The following is a 24,569-nucleotide window of genomic DNA, read 5'->3' as shown; positions in this document are numbered from 1 at the left end:
CTATTGTACAAGAGTCTTATCCCCATCTCCTTTCATCAGCCCCATCCAGACAGATTGGAAACCACTCAGTGAAGACTCTACCTTCCCCTTCATCCTCTGGAACTTAGCTCCCTCTTGAAAGTTTGTAAGCCAGTCACTTCTTGCCTTTGTAGCCCCCCCATTTTGGGTAGCTAATGTCTGAGTTGCCCATCTCTGTCAACCCTGTGTACCGAGGGGATGAGAATGATCCTTACTGTAAAGATTTGTTTCCCTCTTTTGAGCTACTACATCCATAGGCATAGGTCAAGTTCATCAGATTTTAGCAGATTACTCTTTTTTTTCTTTTCTTTCTCCTTCTAGTCGAGTTCTGATCATCCAGCCTGGTCAAGTGGGTACTATCTGCAAGTATGGGTGTTCTTGTTCATCTCTTCTCACTTATATCAGCTGGATGCTTCACTCTCCTCTTTAGGCCTCTGTGGCCATGTAACTGTCTCTGGGACCAGAAGTCCCCAGGTCTTGCTATAGTGCTGGCCACCCAGGTCTCAGCCTGGGTTCACAGGAGTCTGTTGAACATGGTCAGACTTAGCTCACAACTTCATTGCTGTTTTTCCCCCCACTTCTCCTTATCACTGACCAACGTGGTCACCAGCAAGACCACATGCCTGCTCGTGTATTCCTCTTGAGTCTTAGTCTTGGAAGGGAGTTTGCCCTGAGGGGGCCCAACCACTAGCCTCGATGGCTCCCAGGCAAACAACTTGCTTGTTCTTGTAGTAGTCGCATTCTTACTGTTTTTTATTTTTCCTGCCGGTCTTTCTTTTAAGAAGTATCTTCTGTTCTTCTAGCTGCTCTAAGCTGGTCTGCTTGTCCTTTCAAGTGAAAATGTCCCACCTCAGAAGATTCTGCATGGGGTTCAGGATTCCACCTATAGTCTTATGCAATGCAAAGACTCCGCAGGAAGCCTTCATCACTGGGCAAGTTGTAGCCCCATTTTAGATATTCCAATCAGTTATAGGCTAAAAATGGACTTAACAAGCTTTCTATGGTGATATTTCTGGCTATTCCTTTCTCTCCCTTCAAGTGTCTATTTTACAACAGTAGGCAAGGGAAACCAAGATTCAAAAGACAGCCAAGCATCTTAACATTATTTCCCCTATTTTAACTATTCAAACCATGCCTCGATCCCTGTATCCCAGAGCCCTGTTGTTCTAATGTTGCGTGTACATCATTATTTACCTCTGGCCCACTTAGTCCATACAAACCTGCCTAACTGTTCTCCCATAAGCCTTGTTCGTCCATTCCCCTCCCCCTTCTTGTGTATTGTGCACCCCCTGCCCCAGCACCCCAGCTATCCTATGTCTGTTCCCTACCCTGTGCTCCACCTTCCCCTCCTTGCGCTAAACCCACCCCACACATTCCGGTAACTAGCAAAGAAAAAAATTTTCCCCTTTTAGTGTGGGTCCTTTTTCTTAATCTATTACAATAATGGTCTTATGTAGTATTTCTCCTTTTGTGACTGACTAATTTCACTCAACATAATGCCCTCAAGGTTTATCCATGTTATGCGGTGGCGTACAGCTTCCTTGTTATTCTTCAAGGTAGCATAATATTCCATTGTGTGCATATACCACAGATTTTTTATACATCCTTCATTGATGGACACTTAGGCTGTCTCCATCTTTTTGCTATTGTAAATAATGCCACTATGAACATTGATGTGTGTATATCTACTCGTGTTATGGCTCGTGTTTCTTGTGGGTAAATACCAAGTAGAGGAATTGCTGGATCATAAGGCATTTCTATTACCAACCTTCTAAGGAATCGCCATATTGCTTTCCAGAGTGGTTGGACCATTTTGCAATCCCAACAGCAATGTAGGAGCATCCCAGTCGATAGGTATGGATTAATTGCTGCCATTATGTTTGTTTGTTTTTTGTGCTGCTGCTGGTTTCTTTGTTCTCTGTGTCTTCCTGTGCTGAGTTCATGTTTTTTTGTGTTCTTTCCTATCAGTTTCCTCATAGTTTTAATGTTTCCATGTTCTTCTTGGATTTTCATTTTCTTGGTATGTTGTGAAGTATTATTTTCTCTGAGGTTACCTTGTTGTTGTTGTTGTTGTTATGTGCTGTGGAGTCGGTTCTGACTAATAGCGACCCTGTACAGTATTTTCCGGGAGCAGAAGGCCTCATCTTTCTCCTACAGAACAGCTGGTAATTTCAAACTGCTGACCTTGTGGTTCGCAACCCGATTCGTAACCACTACGCTACCAGAGCTCCTTAGGTTACCTTATATCCCATTAACTTTTCCCTCCATTTAATACAGTCTATTTTATCCTGTAACCTACCTGACCTTCTCACCATCTTGATTTCTGTTCCTATGTATTTACCTTCTATTCTATTGTAATTGTTTTGACCGTAGACTGATCTCTCAGATGCTCTAAGTTTGTCTTATAGTTTTGTTCTGTTCTCGCCTCTTCCCATTACCAATTACATTCCAGGTGGTGTTGACACATATGTCAATCTCCGGTTGTTGTCAGTTCTTGTTGGTTCTCAGTCCACAGAACTCCCTTTAGGATGTTTTGCAGCACAAGGTTGGCTTTGGCAAAATCCCTTAGCTTCTGTTTATCCTGGAATGTTTTGATTACACCATCATATTTGATTGACACTGTTGCTGGATAGAAGATTCTTGGTCGTAAGATTTTTTTCTTTCAGGGTTTTATATATGTTTCCGCATTGCCTGCTTGTCTGCATGGTTTCTGTTGAGAGATCCGAGCTTAAACTGATTTGCTTGCCTTTGTATGTTACACTTCTCTTTTCCCTAGCTGCTTTCAGGATTCTGTCCTTATCTTTGATTTTGAAGAGCTTGATTATGATATGTCTTGGTTATTTTATTTGGGGGTCTATCCTTCCTGGGGTTCAGTGAGCTTCTGGAATGCTTATCTTTTCTCTTTTCAGGGTGTTAGAGAAATTTTCTTCCAGTAGCTCAACTATCTCCTCTGTGGACTTGTGTGATTCTTCTTGTTCCGGAATGCTGATAATTCTAAAGTTATTACTCTTCATGTTGTCCAACATGATTCTTAGACCTTCAGATTTTTTTATCCTTTTTTCTGCTTGCCCTTCTATCTTAGTATTATTGAGAGATTTGTCTTCCAGATCACTAGTTCTGGCTTCCATCTCTTCAATTCTACTCCTCTCCTTTGCCCTTTCAGTGTATTGTCCATTTCTGATTGTTGTTGTCATTGTTGTTGTTATTATGTGCTGTGGAGTCAGTTCCAACTCATAGAGACCCTATACGGGGTTTCTGAGGCTGTCAATCTTTATGGGAGCAGAAAGCCTCATTTTTCTCCCACGGGACAGCTGGTAGTTTCGAACAGCTGACCTTGAGGTTTGCAGCCCGATACGTAACGACTGTGCTTTTCTATTATTAATCATTTGGACCTCTTTCTATAGGTTTCAAATTGTTTCCAATGCTCTGTCTTATTTGATTGTTCCTGTAGTGCTTTCCTTTTCCTGACTTCTTCCTTATTTTTCTCAACTCCATTGTGAAAGTGTTTTGATGTATTTTATAATCATTTTTCTGAATTGCTTCTCAGGCATTTCCAAGGCCTGTGTTCTTTCCAGTATGGAGTATAGGTCTTCCTCCATATCAGTTGTCTCAGTCACTTTATCTTGTTTGTGTACATGAGCTGATATGGTCATCTGCTTTTGCTTCTTGGGCATGTTCAGTAGTTACCTGTGGCCTTAATACTTAATTGAGTGTGTGTTTTGGTAATTTTTATGCTTTCTGATTGCCCCCAGTTAGATGTGTTCAAGAGATGGGCTTCCCTTTTCACTCTTCTTATTACTTAACTCAAAGTAACTGCCTCAGGTGTTGTCTGCCTACCTGGTGTATGGCAGTTGGTATTGGTTCTTGCCTGGATTGTGGGGTGTTATAGGGTGTGATTGTAGCTTGACTATATGACAGCAATTGCTGTCTTTTCTTGGGTTATAAATAGAGAGAAAGCCTCTTAAAGGTAAAGAGAGGACAAAAAAACAAAATAAAACAGCAATAACAAAAAAATCCCAAAAACCAGATTGGCTACTGTAGTCTGTAATCACAGAAAAGAGAAAAGAGGGGGAAAAAAGTCTGTAGCCTAATATTAGTATGACTTTCATATCCTCTTTCAGCATCTTGCCTTCAAGGCTACCTAAGAAATTTCAAGATGCAACTGTTCGTTGTTATGATGTAAAACTCAGAATTTAATTTTCAGCTTGTTTCATTTTTAGTCTGTCTCTCCCACTCCACAAACCCCGTTCTGGCATTTTCCTAGTGATAAACAGTTCAGGGCTGGCTGTGGTTGTTTTGCGCTGCCATTTCCCTACTTGATTTCAAGTGACCCAGAATATTCTCACCTTTCTGACATAGTCTTTTCTTGGCATCTGTGAAACATACTTTGGGGTTTGTTGTTGTTTTTTGGGTGCCATTGAGTCAGTACCAACTCATAGCTAACATAGGCACAACAGAATGAAACATTGCCCAGTCCTGCACCAACTTCACAGTTGTTGCTACATTTGAGCCCATCACTGCTGTCACTGTGCCAGTCCCTCTAGTTGGGGGTCTTCCTTTTTCCTCCAACCCTCCATTTTACCAAACAATGATATCCTTCTCCGAAGTATGAGAGACAAAGTCTGGCAATTCTGGCTTCCAGGGAACATTCTGGCTGTACTTCTTCCAACACAGATTGGTTTGTTCTTCTTGGCAGTCCATGGTCCTTTTAATATTCTCCTCCAACACCGTAGCTCAAGTGCAATAATTCCTCTGTGGTCTTCTTTATTCACTCTCTAACTTTAGCGTGCATATGAGGTTATAGAAGATATCACGGCTTGTGTCAGGTGCACCTTCATCCTGAAACAGACATCTTTGCTCTTCAACACTTTAAAGAGGTCTTGTACAGCAGTTTTGTATAGGAAGTGTGCTGTTTAATTTGTTGACTGCTGCTTCTATGAGTGTTAATGGTTGATCTGAGCAAAATGAGTCTTTGATAACTTCAGTCTTTTCCCTACTTATATGGATGTAGTTTATCTGTCTGGTAGTGAGAATTTTTGTTTTTGTTTTTCACATTGAGGTGCAACCCATACTTAAGGTTGTGGTTTTTTATCTTCATCAGTAAGTACTTTAAGTCATTTTCACTTTGAGCAAGCAGGTTGTATCATCTGCGTATCACAGATTCTTAATGAGTCGTCTTCTTATCCTGATGCCCCATTCTTCATATAATCCAGCTTCTCGCATTATTTGCTCAGGTTACAGATTGAATAAGTATGATGAAAGAAAAAACACTGGCACATGCCTTTCCTAATTTTAAGCCATTCTGTGTTCCCTTGTTGTTTTTGAACAAATGCCTCTTGATCTAAATACAGATTCCTCATGAGCACGATTAAGTGTTCCAAATACTCATTCTCTGCAAAGCTGCCCATAGATTGTTATGATGCACACATTGAAAGCCTTTGCGTAGTCAATAAAGCACAGGTAAATATCTTTTTGGTAGTCTCTGCTTTCATATAAGATCTATCTAACGTCAGCAATGATATCCCTCATTCCATATCCACTTCTGAACCCTGCTTGACCCTCCGAAAGTTCTCTGTCAATGTATGAGTGCAGCCATTTTTTAATTATCTTTAGCAAAATTTTGCTAGCATGGGATTTTAATGATAATGTCTGATAATTTCCGCATTCTGTTCAGCTGCATCTCTTTGGAATGAGCACAAATATGGATTTCTTCCAGTCAGTTGGTGAGGTAATTGTCTTCCAGATTTCTTGGCTTAGATGTGTGAGTGCCTCCAGTGCCACACATCAGTTTGTTGAAAGATTTCAATTTGTATTCCATCAATTCCCAAATCCTTGTTCTTTGCTAATGCCTCAGTGAACCTTGGACTTCTTCCTTCAGTACCATTGACTTTTGATTATAGTTGAACATTGACCATTTCTCTTTGGTATAGTGACTCTGTATATCCATTCCATCTTCTTTTGATGCTTTCTGCATCATTCAATATTTTCCCCATGTTGTTGTTGTTGATGTGAAGTGCTGTAGAGTCAGTTCCGACCCACAGCAACCCTGTATAGGGTTTTCCATAGAATCCTTCAAACTTACGGGTTTGCTCCATATTTAGTCAGCTCATCCTCTTCCCAATCATTAACTGCTGTCATTCCTCAAGACTAAATTCCACTTTCTCCTTTTTTTCATTCAGTATGCTTTCCCCAAAAGTTTCATTCTATTCTCAAGGCTTTAATGACCTAACAGTTATCCTTGAAATTCCGGTTTCCTTATAGCCATTTAATTCATCACCATGTCTTATCAAGGTGATCTGTGAATTCATGAGTTTTTCCATTTTTCTCCATCTCCACTGCCTCTACCTTACCAAAAAAAACCAAGCCTGTTGCTATCAAGTCAATTCCTACTCATGGTGAGCACATGTGTTACAGAGAAGACCTGCACCACAGGTTTTCTTGGCTGAAATCTTTACAGAAGCAAATGGCCAAACCCTTTTCCCATATCACCTCTGAGTGGATTCAGATGACTAACCTTTAGTTTAGCAGTTGAGTACAAACCATTTGCATTACCCAGGGCCTTAGTACAGGCTAAGTATACCCTGTTATTATTGTTAAGTGCCATTGAGTCAGTTCCAACCCATAGAGAACCTGTATAGGGTTCCAGGAGTGGCTGCCGACCTTGTGGTTCATACTGACATTGCAGTCCAGTGCATTAACCCGCAGCACTACACTAGAACTCCACAAGTACACCTACTATCAGCTTTATTCATTTAACAAATATTTACTGAGCAATGAAGACAAAAACAGACATATTCTCACCTTAGGTGGTATAATGATTTCCTCACGTTTCCTTTTGCCCTTCCTCCATATATTGTCATTGTAGGCAGAGTAAGAGTTTCAAAATGTTAAATGTGTTAGAGGATACAATTCCTTTGTGGACTAAAGGTTCAATACAGTCTGGCCCTTATCTACCTCTCCAACCTAACCTTCCACACCCCTGTGCTCCATTCCCACCAGTCTTCCTTCTCTACCTGAAACACTCTCTTCTCTCTTCACTGGAGTCCCTTTTTGCACAGGCACTTCCTAGAGCCTGTCTAACAACGCCTCTGCCTACCGAGGGGGGGGGGGCACCCCCCTTGCTTCTCTCTACTCCTTTGTTAATTCTCAGCATGGTCATCTTTTCCTTGGGGAAACCTTTAACACATTCCCCACACACCTTGGCAGAACCCACTGCCTTTGTTGTATGTAATTTACATTTTATTAGTAGATTGTGTGATTAATGCCTGCTTCTCCTTGAGCGGATTCTATGCTTCACAGAGAGAAAGACTGTTCACCATTCTATGCCCTACACCAGGGATGAATAGCTGGCCCTCTGTAGCAGCTCAGTATAGTTGAGGGCTTAACCATTTGTTCCACTCAGATACACAGAGGGGAAAAAAAATGTTTCTGGAGGAAATACCAAATTTTCATTTGCTTTATCATCCAAATAAACTCACATACCTTTCGTTATTTTACAAGTAAAAGGAATCATACTATAAAATACTTTGACTTTCGTCCTAGTACTACTACTTACTGAAGCATTTGAGGAGCCTCTCTGTTTTGTTTTGGTTTTTTTCCATGATGGTTATTCACAACACTTCCTCTCCAAACAATGCTCTCCACCTCACACATCTTATATAACTCCTAGAGACCTGGATGGCTTAATCAAAACATGACTCTTCTTTAACTATCACAAGAATATTTTAATTAAAATAAAATCAACTTTATCCTAATGAATTAAAATATCTAAAACACTTTTCTTTCTTTTGCTGTTAAAATGTTGTAGATTGTCCTTCCTCACAGGCCTCTGTTATCCAAAGAAAAAGCTTGGTTTTTTTCAGGAAAAGAAGAGCAGGAACAGATCTTTGGTGTTTCCTCCAACTTTCCCCCTCCTCCCTTCCCTTTGACCTACAGTGTCGTTTTGAGTTGGCCCTTTTACTCAAGAAAAGTGCCTTCATGTCTTTGTAATCAATTCTATTAACATTATTTTCCAATTAGATTTTTTATCTATGAAATAAGTTGGTCAAATCTTGATAGTAGGTTCCAGAATATACCTGATTTTTAAGCTCTAATGCCTCTAGATATGAACTTCCAAATTACATGAATGTGTATCTTATAAGATTTAATGTGATCCTAAATATTTACTAATGAGTCCACATAATGCCATGACTTTGAAGTCTGACATACTGGGTTTTGAATCCTAGTTTTATGGCTTACTAGAATGCAATTTTGAACAAGTGCCTTGGTCTCTCTGAGACTGTTTCTTCTTCTATAAAATAGTGATAATTGTGCCTCATAGAATTGGATTAGAATTAAAGATATAATGAAAGCAAAGCACAAATGCAAACACTCAATAAATAAAAATATTAACAACATCAGATAGTAATGGTGGGTGGTGGTGGTAGTTGTGTGCTTTCAAGTTGTTTCCAACTCATACCAACCCTGTATAGGGTTTCCAAGAGCAGGAAGCCTTATCTTTCTCCCCTGGAGCAACTGGTAGATTCAAACTGTTGACCTTGTGGTTAGCAGCTCAACTCCTAATCCACTCTACTACCAGGGTTCCTTCTCAGGTATTAATGGTGGTGGTGGTTATGTGCTGTGGAGTCAGTTCCGCCTCATAGAGACCCTGTACAGGGTTTCTGAGGCTCTAAATCTTTACAGGATCAGAATGCCTCATCTTTCTTCTGCAGAACAGCTGGTAGTTTCGAACTGAAGAGGTTGGTAGAATTTTTCAGTTTCATCATCACTGACTTTAGTGGTTGGTACAAAAATTTGAGTAATAATGGTATTAATTTGTCTTCCTTGTAGGCATATGGATATTATCCTGTCACACAGCATTGTACTTCAGGAGAGATCTTGAAATGCTCTTTTTGATAATGAGTATGACACCATTCCTCTTGAATTTGTCATTCCCTGTATAGTAAACCATATGCTTGTCAGCTTTAAAATGGTGAATACCAGTCCATTCAGCTCACTAATGCCTAGGATAATGATCTTTATGCATTCCATTTCATTTTTGACAACTTCCTATTTTCCTAGTAGATTCATGCTTTTTGTACATTTCATGTTTTGATTATTAATGGATACTTGCAGCGGTTTCTTCCTTCTTATTTTGAGTTGTGCCCCATCAGCAAATAATGGTCCCAAAAGCTTTGCTCCATTCACATCATTAAGGTCAACTCTACTTTGAGGAGGCAGGTCTTCCTCAGTTGTATTTTGAGTGCCTTACAACTTGAGGGGCGTGTCTTCTAGCACAAGATCTGACAATGTTCAGCTGTATTCACAAGCTTTTCATTGGATAACCATTCAAAAGCAGACCACTTCTTCCTAATCTGTCTTACTCTGGAAGCTCTACTGAAATCTGCCCACCATGTTGTTGTTGTTGTTAAGTGCCATTGAGCCAGTCCTGACCCATGATGACCCTGTATAGGGTTTCTGAGGAGCGTCTGGTGAGCTTGAACTGCTGACCTTGCAGTTCAGACCAGTTTTGCAGTCCAGCACATTAACCCACAGCGCCACATCGGCCCACCGTACTGGTATTTAAAATACCAGTGGCATAGCCTATAGTATTACAGCAACACAGAAGTCACCATGACATGACAGACTGAAAGAGGAGTGGTGATAACTCCATTCTGTTAGTGTTCTCACATTGCAGTTTTGTCAAAACAAGTTAGTTTTTACGTTATTATGCCTAAGAAAATGTTGTTCATGAGTAATGTACTACGATTAGAATTTTCTTGCAACTTTTCCCACTGGAGTTAATAATGCTGATTTTAGAAAGATTTCCTTCATTGTTTTGTTTGTTTGTTAAATAATTTTTCACTGCTATTTTTTCCCATATGCATCAAATGCCTTGAATATATAAAATAACGTACCACTTCCTCCTGCCTCCACCTCTTTTTTCTGGAATCTCACTCCTTGAGCTCTGTGGATCCCACTCCTGTCAGGAATGTCTGTTCGCAGTGCCTGCCCCTTCTGCAGTCCTGGGACTTGCCTTTGCTTCTTTCCTTTGTTAAACCTCTTTTCTGAAACCTCATGACTTTTTCTTTCTTGGTACATGCTCTCATTTTAGTGTACCACATCTTCTGCCAACTTTCGATCAACAAATGTGTGGAAAGTAAATTGTTGACTCTTTGCATATGTGAAAATGCCTTTATATAATTGGACCGTGTATGAATAATTTGGCTCTACTGGTGTGGCGCTATATGATAAGCACTGGACTGCTAGCCCCAAGGATTGTGGTTCAAACTCACCAGCCGCTCCTTGTTTGACCAAATATAGCAGGCTTTTTTTTTTTTTTTTTTTTTTTTAAGTTGATAATTTTGCATGTCCTGCAAATGATGTTGTAAATATCCAGAAGGCCCTTGATGGAAAAAAAGGTTCCCCACCCCTGCCCTTAAACTAGAGAAGCAAAGCAATTAAAGCTTTCTGAGTTCAGAATTATTTGGAAGAATTGTAATAGAGTAAAACAGACATGCTCTATAGATCTCTTCATTTTCCAAATCACATAGAAAATTATTATAAATATTATGTCCTTGTCAAAATAAAACATTCCAATAACTGTAATGGATTCCTGGTGTTGCACTGTGGGTTAATAATGCTGGACTGCAAAGTCAGTTTGAAGCACAAGGTTGGCAGTTCAAGCTCACCAGCTGCTCCTCGGAAACCCTATACAGGGTCGCTGTTTGTCGGAACGGACTCGACACTTTACAACAATAACTGTAACGGAAATTTGAATTTTCATGGAAAACTTTGTCCACAATAAAATCTTCTGTTCAGTATTCCTGAAGCTTCACTTTTCAGCAACTGTGTTTGAAAACTGTATTTCTAATTAAATTTAAACCCACTGATAATGATCATTGTTGTTAACAGCTGTTGAGTCAGTTCTAACTCATAGCTATGTTACCTTGTACAGGGTTTCCAAGGAATGATTTGAACCTCCGACCTTTAGGTTAGCAGTTCAGTGCTTACCCTACAGTACCACATGAGGACTCCCATGATAGTAATCGCAGTGAGAAATAGTGGTAGCCTCAGCAATAGTTTGCTTAATTGTATTTGTTGTTGTTGTTGTTGTTGTTGTTTTCTTATTTCCACATTGAACACAACAGTGTCTTCTAAGCATGGAACTGAACAGATGACATTTAGCCAGACAGACCAGTAAAACAGCCTTCCTAATCAGGAATAACTAGTAAATGGTGAAAACACCACCCAGAATACGAAAAGCACACTGACTGCTTGAAAGTAAATGCACCAGCTTGGTGTTTGAATTTCAGGGACCACTGCAAATATAATCGCTCTGCTGCAGTCGTGTGACCCCAGTTCTCTGGCTTTGGGAAGGGCATATGGTGCCTCTTGCAAAGGCTCACCCCTGTTGTGTGGGGGCAGCCTTCCATGAGCACTTGCCCCCAGTAGCCCTGACTTGACCCAGTCTCCAGGGATCAGAGATGATTAGGAAACCCAGGAGCGGTTGTAATCTCTAATGTATCTGGAATAAGGTGTAAGGGCAATAAAATTACAGTCATTCTATTATTTTTCTTTTTATTATTTTCTTTCTTCTCTTCTTCTCTTTTTAAATTAGCCATCCCTCCCCACAACCTTGCTTTTGACAGAATATTGACTAGGAATCAGAAGCTTATTTTTGCTTAGCCTGAAGGGCAGCTGTTTACAGAGTAGCAGAGGTACATAGGTTTACTGTGTCGTATGTCTGTGTAACACTGGATTTGGATCTTGTATTTAGCTGCCAGAAGTGACTGTGATGAAGTAGGAGAGATAAACGGGTAGATTGACTGCCAGAAAGATGTTGGGAATCAATCAGATAAACAGGGTAGAGAAATAGCTAGCTGTTTTCTAGTGATACTAAGCCAGTGGCCTCTGCTCCCCACATTTTTAAATGTAATTGCTGTGGTAATAATGTCCAAAATAAGCAAGTGAAAAACCATCATGGGAGGTTTTTTAATTGCAAGTGAGATATCCTTTTCCCTTTTGCAATAAAGAGTCGTCTGATGGATGTGAATGTACAAATTTGTTACTACTTCCAGTGCCTACTTAGATAAGCAAATCAGAATTAGAAAGTGAACTATTTTTATAGGAATGTATTCCTCCCTCTCCATCCTCCACTGACTTCAGTTATTTAACTGGATGAAATATCTGTATAGCTACCTTGGTTTACTGGCAAAATAATGACTTCTTTTTGTAAAGAAACCAGTTTTAAAGTCAAACTTGTATTATTGACAAATGATTAGCAGGGATCAGATTATTGTAGTATCTTCCCTTAGGTTTTTCTCAGAAGATGTTTGGAATTTTAATCTTTTTTTTTTTTTTTTGCTATTTCTCTACATACAATGCTGGTGTTGGAGAGTTGATATTTAGTTTTACTATTATAATTTAAAATTCTTCTCCTTAAATGTTTTTAACTTTTAAATCCATCGCCTTCTCTGCGCCTAGGATTGGATTCTTCAGTCTGTGTGAAAGGTATAGATTTAGACTTAGATTGCATGCATCCAGAGTAAGAGGAGAATAGGAGAGCAATTTAGAGTTCGTATGGAGTTAATTGCATAAATTGAGAGGCTGGTCCTCTCTCTCTGTTGCATTTGCAGTATACACATGTAACTTTGTTTTGGTTGCCTCTTACCATTTTTGTGGCTGTGAATGTGTTAGTGTCATATATGATCAAATCACTTAGTAGTAAGCATGCACCAGGTATAGAAAACAAGAGGGTGAGGGCTACACTTTTAATTACATGCAATAAAGGTTTTTGCCTGAGGAAGACCTTCTTGCCTCCTGGAGGTTATAGGTCAGAAGTTAACCATGTACCGTTATCCTGTTGGTAAGAAGCTGATGGGTTTTCCTTTTTGCCACACAACCCTTCCTACCTGACCTTTTAAAGATTCTCCATTGATATTGATGGGCTGGACAAAACTAATCATAAAAACAATGAAGGGAACGTTGCACACTCATTGATCCATTTGAAATGAACTGCAGTACAATAAGTCTTCCAAATGGACTTGTGTTCTCAGCTATTGCCATGCCACCTTTTTAAAGATACATAAATAGGAAAGGGTTCATGAGAATTCAGCCATGCTCTTGCCACTGGGTTATCCCTTATTGATTGCAGTTTTAGCGCTGTCACCATGCCATTCAGAATCCCTACTGTGCCCTTTTAAAAGTCAGTTGATGCTGGGAGATGATAAATAAATCAGTCACTTTCCTTTTTCTTCTCTAGCTCCTTCGAGAACTCATAGAACGGAAGACCAGTTCCTTGGATCCCAATGATCAGGTGGCCATGGGAAGGTAATTTAGATATCGTTTTCTATTCATGCAAGCAGCCGATACAGTTAGCTAGTCCCTGACTTAAGACCGAGTTCTGTTCAGACAGGGTTCCATTCAGACAACTCTTTTGTAAAGTCAGTGCTGACATAAGTTGAAAACATTTTTTTTTATTTTTAATTTTTCATTATTACTACTTTTTATTACCAGTATCTTTATAGATGCAATCTTTATTTGTCTTTGGGGGTTAGAAACATTACATACAAGCTTAATATGTATGTTTTACATGTTACTAGTGGTAAGATGTTTGCAGGGGAAAAAAAATGGTTATAAGTCGGTTCATCATAAGTCTGGAACTACCTGTAACGGCTGCTTGTGTGAATAGTATATATAATATATATAATAATTTATCCGGTGAGCTCCTCTAATTCTGCCATAAAGACAGTGATTAACCATACAGTTACAAATGCCTAAACAAGATAATAAGAGCTAGAAAGACAAAGTGACAGAAATTCTAATGTTTATCCAACATTGCCATGGTGCTATTTGAGGAGAGATTAGAAGACACCTGTTTGTGCTTGTTGAAGGGTTTGTTTTCACTCACCTGCTGTTTCCTTTGGGTTGTGCTTATAGCCATATCTTTCTGCTGACCAGTGAGTAAAAAGCAGTCACCCCAATATTGCTCTCAGCTGTCAAAATGTGGCTCTGTGTACAACAGGTTCCTTGCTGAGAGTGGAGTCCGCTTTGTTAGAGTCGGCCCTAATTTAGACCTCCACCTCTTTAGTAAAAGCTTCAGCACAATTAGAAATGGAACATGGCAACATTACCCAGATGTCAGAGTAGAATGTAAAGTAGTGAAGGAAGGCTCTTGTGTGTATGCTTCATCCTGTGGTTGGAAAATAAAAAGGGCATTTAGAGTGCTACCTAATGAATAGTGTACATTTAAATAGCCATGAGCCATAATTTGCAAAAGCATGAAAGGAAACAAAAGCTGCAAGTGCCAGAATGGGATTCATGGCAGAACAGCATTTTGAGAAAGCAATGAAAAATTTGTGTTGATAAAATAGTTTTACTTGAGTAAAACATTAGTTGAATTTTAAGGCAGGGGTTGTTGATATTTTGTGCATCTCTGGAATGTTATAGAGAGCTATTCGCTATAAATTTAATGTGATATAGCAAATTGCATTTAAGTGGTGATTATATTGTACATTTATCTGACTTTACAATAAAATAGATTATGGTAATTAAGATTATATTAAGATTACAGTAATTGGATTTCTGTAGATTTTTTTTTTCCTGATGTTGAGTTTTCGTTGAATAAATCAGGTAAGATGACTGGCTGCTTCTACCGCTGCTGCCTTTTTTCTTTTCTTTTTTGAACGTTTGTTCATATAAGCAGTTTATGAAGATTTTCTTAGTCTAGTATTCTTTATTTGAAAAATTAATTCCTTATCTATAATGGCTATAGAATATGTGACTCTTGTTTGGATCCTGGTTCAAACAAACCAGCTGTAAAATTAAAACAATCTAGGAAATTTAAAGACTGGCTGAATATTTGATAGTGAAAAATTGTTAACATTTTTTGTCATAATGGTATTGAGGTTACATTGGAAACAGGGAGTCCTTATCTTTCAGCAACATACTGAAATATGTTTACAGATGAAATGAAAATCAGATAAAATGACTTTAAAACTAGTATCAATAGTGGATGATTATTTTTAAATTAGCAAAAATTAGAAACTTACAAGAAAAAGCACTTGGATGTTAGCAAAGATAAAATTAGATTTAAAGAATATATGTTCTCAAACCAAATAGCAGTAACAGCATTAATAATAGAACATGTTACCCAGCTAAAACATTAAAAGAAAACCCACACAGTTATAGTCAATTTGATGAGTTTTCCTGCAGGCTAGTAGATTTAGTGCTTGTCACAGCAACTCCAAATACTAAGGAGTATTGTTAACCAAATTTGCTGTAGAATTTCCCAGCTGCCATTTGTTTTTTCAGGATTGCACAAATCCTCTTCAGTTGATTAGTTGCTTTGGCCCCAGACTACCTTGGAGGAACTAGGTGTAGGTTGATGATGTCCGTCAGCAGGTTGTGAGTGAGAAAAATTCTAATTTGTCAACAAATGTAACTGTTTTTGTTAGTGATGATGCATAACGTTGCTTGTGAATTTCACAGGCAGTGGCTTGCAATCCAGAAGTTACGAAGCAAAATCCACAAGAAGGTAGATCGGAAAGCCAGCAAAGGAAGAAAGCTGCGGTGAGTTATATTTTAGAGAGAGTTAGCATGATACGTTGTATCTTTTCTTTTGACATTTTGTCTATTATATAATTTTTCTATTTCATCTCATAATTGTGACTATAAGAATCAGACCATAGCCAGAACGGTATTTGAAACTTTTGGGAACTTGGTTTTCTAATTCTAAAATGGAAATAGTTTATTGCTTACTTTTTGTTTCACTGTTACGAATGAAATAACACATACATTTCTCTGAAAGAGAAATAATAAGAAAACAAAGACAAAATAGTTGAAATTGTATTAATATTTAAAAGGGATTGCTGTAGAACTATGTAAAAAATTTATAGTCTCAATTAGAATAAAAGGAGACTGTTGGAATGATGGAATTAAAATATAATGGAGTTTTTCCATGATCTTTTCGAAGCTCTCTGGTGGGATTATATTGGTCTGGTTTTTTCATGATGCCATATATGTACACAGTTTGCTTAAATGATTTAAATGAAGGACTGCAGAAAATGTTAGCAATATACTTAAATGAGATGAGAAATACAATTTTTTATGAGAAATGGAAATTTGTAGCTGTAGAAAAACCCTCAGTCCTATGAACTTTTTAAGGAACCTCTTAAGTATACACACCAAAGAAGGGGAAAGAGTATGATGTAGCATTTCTATGTGTATAATTATCGTTCGTACAGTCTCAATGTTAAAGAAATTAACTTGTAATTCAAGTGCACCCTAAAAATATCTTAAACTGGGTGTTAGGACTGTTTTAGAAGGATAGGTAAAATCACTGGTCCTTAGTTTAAATTTCCCTTAGACAGATTGGGTATATCTCATATTTGAAGACCATAGAGAAACATTTCATAACTAATTTTACTATTTAACGAAACTCACCATGAAATGTACTTTAACTTTAACTTGCAGATGTACAAAGTAGCTTTTCATTATCTTTTGATAGGAAGTCGCTCTTTTCAATCTCAGGCTAAATTGTTATAATATACTTAACCTTTTCATACTTATAAGTTTCCACATCTTCTTTCCTCTTCTGGTTCATTTTTAGAGTAATGGTTAAAAACTTGAACTTGAAAGCCAGACCACCTGAGTTTGAGTCTCCAGTTTTGACACTGATTAGTTGTTACTTAAAGCATGATGGTTTTGTAGGATAAACACTGGGCTGTGAACCACTAGGTTGATGGTTCAAACCCACTAGCCACTCCATGGCAAAGATCTGAGGCTTTCTGCTTTCCACAGATTCACACTGTTAGAAACCCTGTACAGGGTCGCTATGAGTTGGAACCGACTTGACAGCACTTAACAGTGACAGTTGTTAGTTAGGTTCCTGGTGTGGTGCTGTAGGATAAGCACTGGACTGCTAACCCCAGGATTGGTGGTTCAGATCCACCAGCTGCTCCTTGGAAACTGGTATTTCAGGATCGCTATGAGTCAGAACTTAACAAACAACGCTTATTACTAGGGCAAGGTACTCAAACTGTCTGCTGGTTTTTTTCTTTTTCATCTGTGAAGTAGAGAAGCTGATAGGACCAGCCTCGAAGTGTTGCTGTGAGAGTTCATGAGTGCGTATACGTGCAGCTCTTAGAACAGTGCCGGCTACATAGTAAGCACTGTAGGCGTATTGGTTACCACTAATGTCCTCATGATTATTGCTGTTGTTATTCCAAATTGTATCATTTCCTACTCTAGTTTCCATTTATTCACATACCTCCTTCTCCCTCTTCAAGGATTTATAAACAGATTGTTTGCTAATACTGCTTTATAAGTGACAAGTTGAATGGTCTCCTTTTCTTTAATTTGGGGTTTAGAGTTTTCCACTAGTACTTGTGCTGCCTTTTTTTAAAATAAGTTTTTATTGTGAATTGAGTGATAGTTTACATGGGAGAGCATCAGCTTTACATTCACTACTGTGCTTTTAAAAGTACGAGAGGCAGTCAGTGTTCGCTAGAGGGAAGACCTCACAATTTTTAATTGGCTCAAATCCTGGCTCTGGCTGGCTGTATGATTTTGGTGGTTCTTTATTCTCTGAACCTTCCTTTTCTTATTTACTGAGTGGTGATTATAATCCCTACTTTAGAGATTTGGCTTGGGGATTAATTGAAATAATCAGTTAAATATGTAGCATAGTTGTTGTTGTTAAGTGCCATCGAGTCAGTTTCGACTCATAGTGATCCTGTATAGGGTTTCCAAGGAGTGGCTGGTGAGTTTGAACCGCTAACCTTGTAGTTCAAACTGACCTTGTGGCCCATCCAGTGCCTTATCCACAGTGCCACACCAGTAGACGTGCAAAAATGTTAGTTTCTGTGGTTTTTCTTGTGTTTCTCTATTGGTATTTCAATTGCAGATGTAGACTTTTCAAAAGAATTGAGAGGAAAAAGGACATTTCTACATTTTTTTACTTCAAAAATGTATTTGTATGCCCCTTGAGGACAAGAATTGTGCTGCTTTATCTTTTAAGACAATTCCAAACTTTTTATCTAGTATAGTGCTTGTAGACGCTAGTCAGCCAGAAAATGATATCAGATGATTATGATAGTAGTAAAATTAAACTGCTCATCAGGTAATGAGAAATGGCTGTTACTGTAAACATAGAATAGATTAAGACATCTGGATGAGTATTAGAGCAGGCAGCACTTTTCTAGCATGGCAAATAACTTAGGAGTACAGGGCTCCATTGTTTCACAAATCATAGTTGTTATTTATCATGTGGAACCATAGAAACAGGATTTTATCTGAATTGCTTTTCTTATATTAATTGATTAAATTAACATTGCTGCGCAATTTAGTAGAGGTGTGTCAATTAAATTATATGAGGGGACTTCAAAAAGTTCATGGAAAAATGGAATTGAAAGATAATGGAATTTTCCCACAAACTTTTTGAAAACCCTCTTGTGTACTTTTGTTGTTGCTGTAGCATTTTATAACACTTTTAAATGCTATCTCTTCAGAGGCATTTAAAATCGTATTTCAGGAATAGGCAGGCAGGTAGGCAGAGACATTCTTTTTAAATAGGACTAAACATTAATGGAGGCAGTCCTGGTGTGGCCCTGTAGAATAAGAATTAGACCACAAGGTCAGCAGTTTAAAATCACCAGCCACTCTATGGGAGAAAGATGAGGCTATCTGCTCCTGTTGAGATTTGTAACCTCAGAAACCCTACTCAACAATACATAACAACAGGCATTAATATATAAGAAATGGTTTGAGTGTCCACCTTGTTCTGGAAATCATACTAGATTCTGGAAGAACCAAGCTGCCCTCAAGAACGATCAAGTCTGGATGGGATGGCTGATGATAAGCAGACCCTGACATTGACCATAGCTAAATGCTATGGGCAATATCATCCTGGATTACCTGTCACAGATTGAAGGAAGTTAAGGAGACTTGCCACCAAGATGCAGTGTGGGATAGTAGGTTGGATCCTGGAAAATGTCTGCTTCACTATTGGAAACATGGACCACTGAAGAGGACTTTCTGTAAGATACGACATCCACACGTAGCCTTGAAGAGACTAGTAAGAGTTAGTCTTGTAAAACTAACAAGAGTTAGTTTGCAAAAACATAGACTTGCAAGGGTACATGTCCCACTTGGGGGAAAGTAAAGTAATTTATTTAGGCAGAGACAACATGACTGTGGGGCAGGAGAGCAGGACATGAGACTGTCTGAGTAGGCAAGTGCTAGACCATGGCTATGCTAAGAATTTTATACTTCATTCAGTAGATGATAATGAGTCACTGAAAGATGTTAGGTAGAGGAATGTTATTCACCACATTTGCATTTTAGAAAGATAATTCTAGGACTTTTATAGAAATGAATTAACATGAGAACAAAGGCTAGCATGACTAGGTGATGATAGCTTGAGAAACATTTAGGAGGGTAAGTAGTTGGTACTTGGACTCCTGGTGTGGCGCTTGTAGGATCAGCTCCGCACTGCGAACCACAGGGTCGGCAGTTCAAACCCACCAACTGCTTGCTCCTTCGTCGCAGTGAGTCAGAATCAATTCGACAGCACTTAACAACAACAACCACAAGTTGGTACTTAGGAGTGAGGATGTGAGGAGGTACAGGGCAGTGAGAAAATTAGAGTGAATCCCAGGGCTTCCAAGAGAACTGGGTGAGTATGGTTTCGTTCGCTGGTATGTACAAAGAGAGGTTACAAAGAGGATAGCATTTGTTTTTTGAGGGAGAGCATAAAATAAGTTCAGAGATGGGTTTTTTGAGTCAAAAAAGGATATAAGTATTCACTGATATTTTGGAGATAATTTAATTGCTGTCTCCCAAGATGTGTGTAGGGTGACAAGAGTGTACTGGGATAAGGAATAAATCCCTGAGAAGTGTGAACATACATGAGACAGAGGAAGAGGAATCAATAAAGAATGCTCACCGAGAAGGAGTGACCGTGGAGATGGAAAGGAGAAAAGCGCATGAAAGCAGAATGCGTCAGAGAAACCTCATTGGATAGAGATGGGATGCTATGGTTACTGTTGTTGTTAAGTACTGGGGAGTCGGTTCCGACTCATAGTGACCCTGCACAGGGTTTCCGAGGCTGCAAAACTTTACAGGAAGCAGAAAGCCTCATCTTTCTTCCGTGGAACAGCTGGTAGTTTTGAACTGCCGACCTTGAGGTTAGCAGCCTGATTCATAACCACTACACTACCAGAGCTCCTTACTGTAGAAGCCTGGAAATAACAAACTGAGGAACTATTTATACTTGGAAGGCTTTGGAATTTCTGCACAAATTTGTCCTATTGGGACTGGTTTGTTTTACAGCCTTTTGGAATACAGTTGATATGCCAACGGAAGGTCGCAAATTCCAGTTATTAAATGTAGAGGGAATGTGAGAAACACAAAATCAACACAAGGCAGCCACCACAGTAATCATTGTGGTCCACCAATGGACAAAAGTTTGAAGAGAAATACTTTATTTGCATTGTTTCAATGTATCGCTCCCAAGGGAATTTACCAGTTACAAAGTGAAAACCAGTAACTTTATTATAGAGTAACATAGCAGATACCTTAGCTAATTGCACAAGGTTAACCCCACCAGCAATAAGACATCTATTCCCTGTTTCTTCCGTAGAAGGACATAACATTGTTTCTGTGGTTTTCTTGCCCAAAATGCATAACCTCAAACTAACCATGAGAAAACATCAGACAAATCCAGATTGTGAAATACTCTACAAAATAACTGACCTGCACTCAACAAAAGTGTCATGGTCATGAGAAACAATGACTTGAAGAACTGTCACAAACTGCTGCAGACTAAGGACATAGCAGTCAATGCCAGATCCTGGATTGAGTCCTGAAAAAGGACAAGGACAAGGACACGGGTGTGAGCATTTGTGAAATTGGAATATAGTCTATGGTTTAATAGTGTTGTTTTTGTTAAGTGTCATTGAGTCAGTTCCAACTCATAGCAAGCCTGCATAGGGTTTCCAAGGAGCAGCTGGTAGGTTTGAACTGCTGACCTTGTGGTTCACTGTTCAGTTCTGATCCTACAGCGCTGTTCCAGGAGTCCTATATAATTTCTTTGTTTTGATGATTGCACTGTAGTTATGTGATTTGTTAACATTAAAGGAAGCCAGAAGTGGTGTATACTTGAAATCTCTATTTTTGGAAATTGTCTTATTTCTGTAAATGTAAAGTAAACACTTTTGAAGGGTTGTGTGGTTTCATTATCTTTTGGCTTTGTCATTTGTTCTCAGCTGGCTCTCCTTGTGATTATAGACGTTAGGACTGTGTAATCTTGGTTAGTAGCAGCAGTAATAGCCGACTGACACTTCTAGAACTCTGTCAGTCCTTGTGCTGAGCAGTTTATGCACAGAGTGAAGCTCGAAGCCAAACTGTCTAGGTTTGGAATCTTAATGAATTTGAGACCTTGGGCAAGTTTTTTTCTATTTATGTGTGTCAGTCCCTTCATCTTCATAATAAAGTTGCATAGAGCTGCTAAGCAGATTAAATTAGTTAGTTCATCTGAAATGCTCTGAAGAGAAGTAGATAGCTACTAAGGAATAAGCTGCAATTGAAGCTAAGTGGTCTGATCTCATGCCCATGTTTCTAACTCCTGGCTGCTGAGTTGTTTCACTGGGCAGGACCACCTGACCTCCATAGGCCCCAAAATGACCTCTTGGCTAGCGTCCTGTCCTAAAGACCAAGCCATATGACCAGGATAATTGAGAATATTATAAATATCGCCCTTAAGCTAGACCTCAAGGAAAGCCAGGAGGATGTGCCAGCTTTTGTCACTGATACTAGACCCCACCAGTGAGCAAGTTATGTTTTCTGCCTGTAAAAGAATTGAAAAAATAGGTTTTCCTAACTATAACAGCAAAGATCAACCGTACTTAGATGAAAATAGCATTTTGACTGAGAGCAGGTTAGTGGCTTTAGACTGGGCATGTCAACTGAAGACACATTTTGCATCAGTATTTTACTTGGCATTATATATAAATAGATTTGTTTATGATTTATCTAAATAATGAAATGTCTCATTGTATTGGTTGGAGTCCTGGAATGGCGCTGTAGGGTCAGCATTGGACTGACTCTACAGTTCAAACTCCCCAGTTGTTCCTTGGAACCCCTATACAGGGTTGTTATGAGTCAGCACCAACTCAATGGCACTTAACAACAACTGTGGTCTGTTTTGCTGCAACAAAATTGCATATACCTTTTCTTAGCATGATTGGTTAAAGACTTTGAATACTAAAACACACATCCTTCTTCCATAGCATTGAGATGTAAAGAAAGTAAGTATTGCTAGAGAGTCTTTTTAATCTGATTACTTTTGAAAGTCTGTCTTTCATTTGCAGTTAATAGTTAACTGACTATATTATATTAAATTGTAAAATTACCCTATAGAGGAGTACCGTACAATAAAAATATAATATGATCCACATAGATCATTTCTAATTTTCTAAAAGCCACATTAAAAAAGAAAAAATAAACAGATTAAATTTATTTTAGTAATATATTTCATGTAACCCAATATACCAAAAATAATATCTCAACAACTTATTTTTTTTTCTAAATTGCTAATGATGTATTTTACTTTTTTTCATCTCAAGGCTTTAAAATCTGTGTATCTTACAATTATAGCACATATAAATTCATAGGAGCCCCATTTTAAGTACTTAGCCACCTGTAGTAAGTGGCTGCTGTATTGGATAGCACAACTGGAGTATTTATAGTTGATATTCTTTATACAGAAAGTGAATTAAACCTGTCTTTGGACACAACCAAGAACGGTGTTCTTTTTTCAGATGGAAACTCAAGGTTTATGAAGCCTAAAGGCATTAAAATGCATTTATTATAACAGTACTTATACAGCGTTTCATTCTGTTGTACGTGCAGTTACTAGGTTACCATGAGTCAGAACCAACTCCACAACATATATTTCGACAAAGGGGTGACTTGAACATTTATACTTGTGATAATAATGTGTGGTGACACAATCTAGAGTTCCTGGGTGGTACAAATAGCTAAGCACTCGTCTACTAGCTGGAAGATCAGCGGTTCAGATCCCTCCACAGGAGTCTTGGAAGGTAGGACTGGTACTTTGCTTCTGACAGGTCACAGTTTAAAAACCTTGGGAACAGTTTCACTGCACAGATTGGGTTGTCATGAGTTGACACTGACTCTGACTCAGTGACAACGAACAAAAACAATAACAAAAGATTAAAACTACACAATGCTTGGGAAGGCATTTTGGCCCAGTCTTTCCATTTTTAATGAACATAATTTTAAATTTGATGATTTTACATTTTAAAATTTACTCCATAAAAATACATTAAAAAGGTATTTTCTACTCCCGTAAAGATTTACACCCTCGGAAACCCTGTACAGGGTCGTTATGGGTCGGACCCGACTCGACGGCACTTAACAACAAACAACAACATAGTTTATGTAGAACATTTTGTCATTGTTTGGTTATTTTATAAATTGATTAAATTATAACCATTGACACAATGGAATATTTTGTAACCATGAAAAATAATAGACTATAATTGATGGTTCAGTGAGGAAAAAATGTAATGCAGAATAATAGGTATGTTACAATCCAATTTTCATCTTAAATATTTACCAAGTTACTATTTATTTGTACATGGAAGTGCTACAGCCAAACGTGCCAGCTACAATTGACAGTGATTATTTAGAGAGAATAGAATGAACTACTAGGGCTTTCAGTTTTCTGTGTATGTTTTAGGATTTTTAAACAAGAAACAGATCATTTTTTTAAGGATACCATAAACAGACGTCTTAAAACATACAGATAATGTTTTTCTTACAAAAATAGGTAAAGAATTAGAAACAAGTAAAGAATTTAAAGTGACAGTTTCCACTTAAAACCAAACGGCCACCACTCGTCTGTCAGTTAGTCATACTGGGATGGCTTGTGAGTTGCTGGGATTCCGAAAGCTATGGCTCCAGTATTTTAAATAACCCATGGTGGACAGGTTTCAGATGAGCTTCCAGACAAAGACAGACTCGGAAGCAAGAGTGATGAACTACTTCCGAATATTTAGTCACTGAAAACCTTATGAATAGCAGAGTAACACTGTCAGATATAGTGCCAGAAAATGAGCCCCTCAGGTTGGAAGACACTCAAAATGCGACTGGAGAAGAGCTGCCTCCTCAAAGTAGAGTTGACCGTGATAAAGCGAATGGAGTAAAGCCCGTGGGAGAAAAGCCCACAGGACCTTCATTTGCTGATGGGGCACAACTCAAAATGAAGAGAAAACAGCTGTAAACATCCATTGAAAATCAGAACATGGAATGTATGAAGTATGAATCTGGGAAAATTGAAAGTTGTCAAAAATGAAATGGAATGAATGCATAAACATTGCTATCTTAGGCATTAGTGGGCAGAAATGGACTGATACTGGCCATTTTGAATCTGACAACCACATGATTTACTATGCTGGAATGACAAATTGAAGAGGAATGGTGTTGCATTCACTGTCAAAAAGAACATATCCAGGAGAACAAACAAGATGGCGGATCGGGTGGAC

The 24,569-nt window shown here is 38.5% G+C and overlaps 1 protein-coding gene across 1 annotated transcript in view; it reads left to right on the top strand.

Moving 5' to 3' along the window:
- AATF (apoptosis antagonizing transcription factor) overlaps window positions 1–24,569 on the top strand; it is a 139,920-nt gene that overhangs the window by 81,953 nt on the left and 33,398 nt on the right. Inside the window, exons 9-10 of the mRNA XM_006833627.1 lie at window positions 13,262–13,329; window positions 15,490–15,570. Coding sequence (XP_006833690.1) covers window positions 13,262–13,329; window positions 15,490–15,570 — 149 coding nt within the window. The remainder of the gene's footprint in view (window positions 1–13,261; window positions 13,330–15,489; window positions 15,571–24,569) is intronic.

This window comes from Chrysochloris asiatica, unplaced genomic scaffold (genome assembly GCF_000296735.1).
Source record: "Chrysochloris asiatica unplaced genomic scaffold, ChrAsi1.0 scaffold00007, whole genome shotgun sequence".
NCBI classification, from domain to species: Eukaryota; Metazoa; Chordata; class Mammalia; order Afrosoricida; family Chrysochloridae; genus Chrysochloris; species Chrysochloris asiatica.
This window is presented reverse-complemented; position numbering and strand designations above follow the sequence as displayed.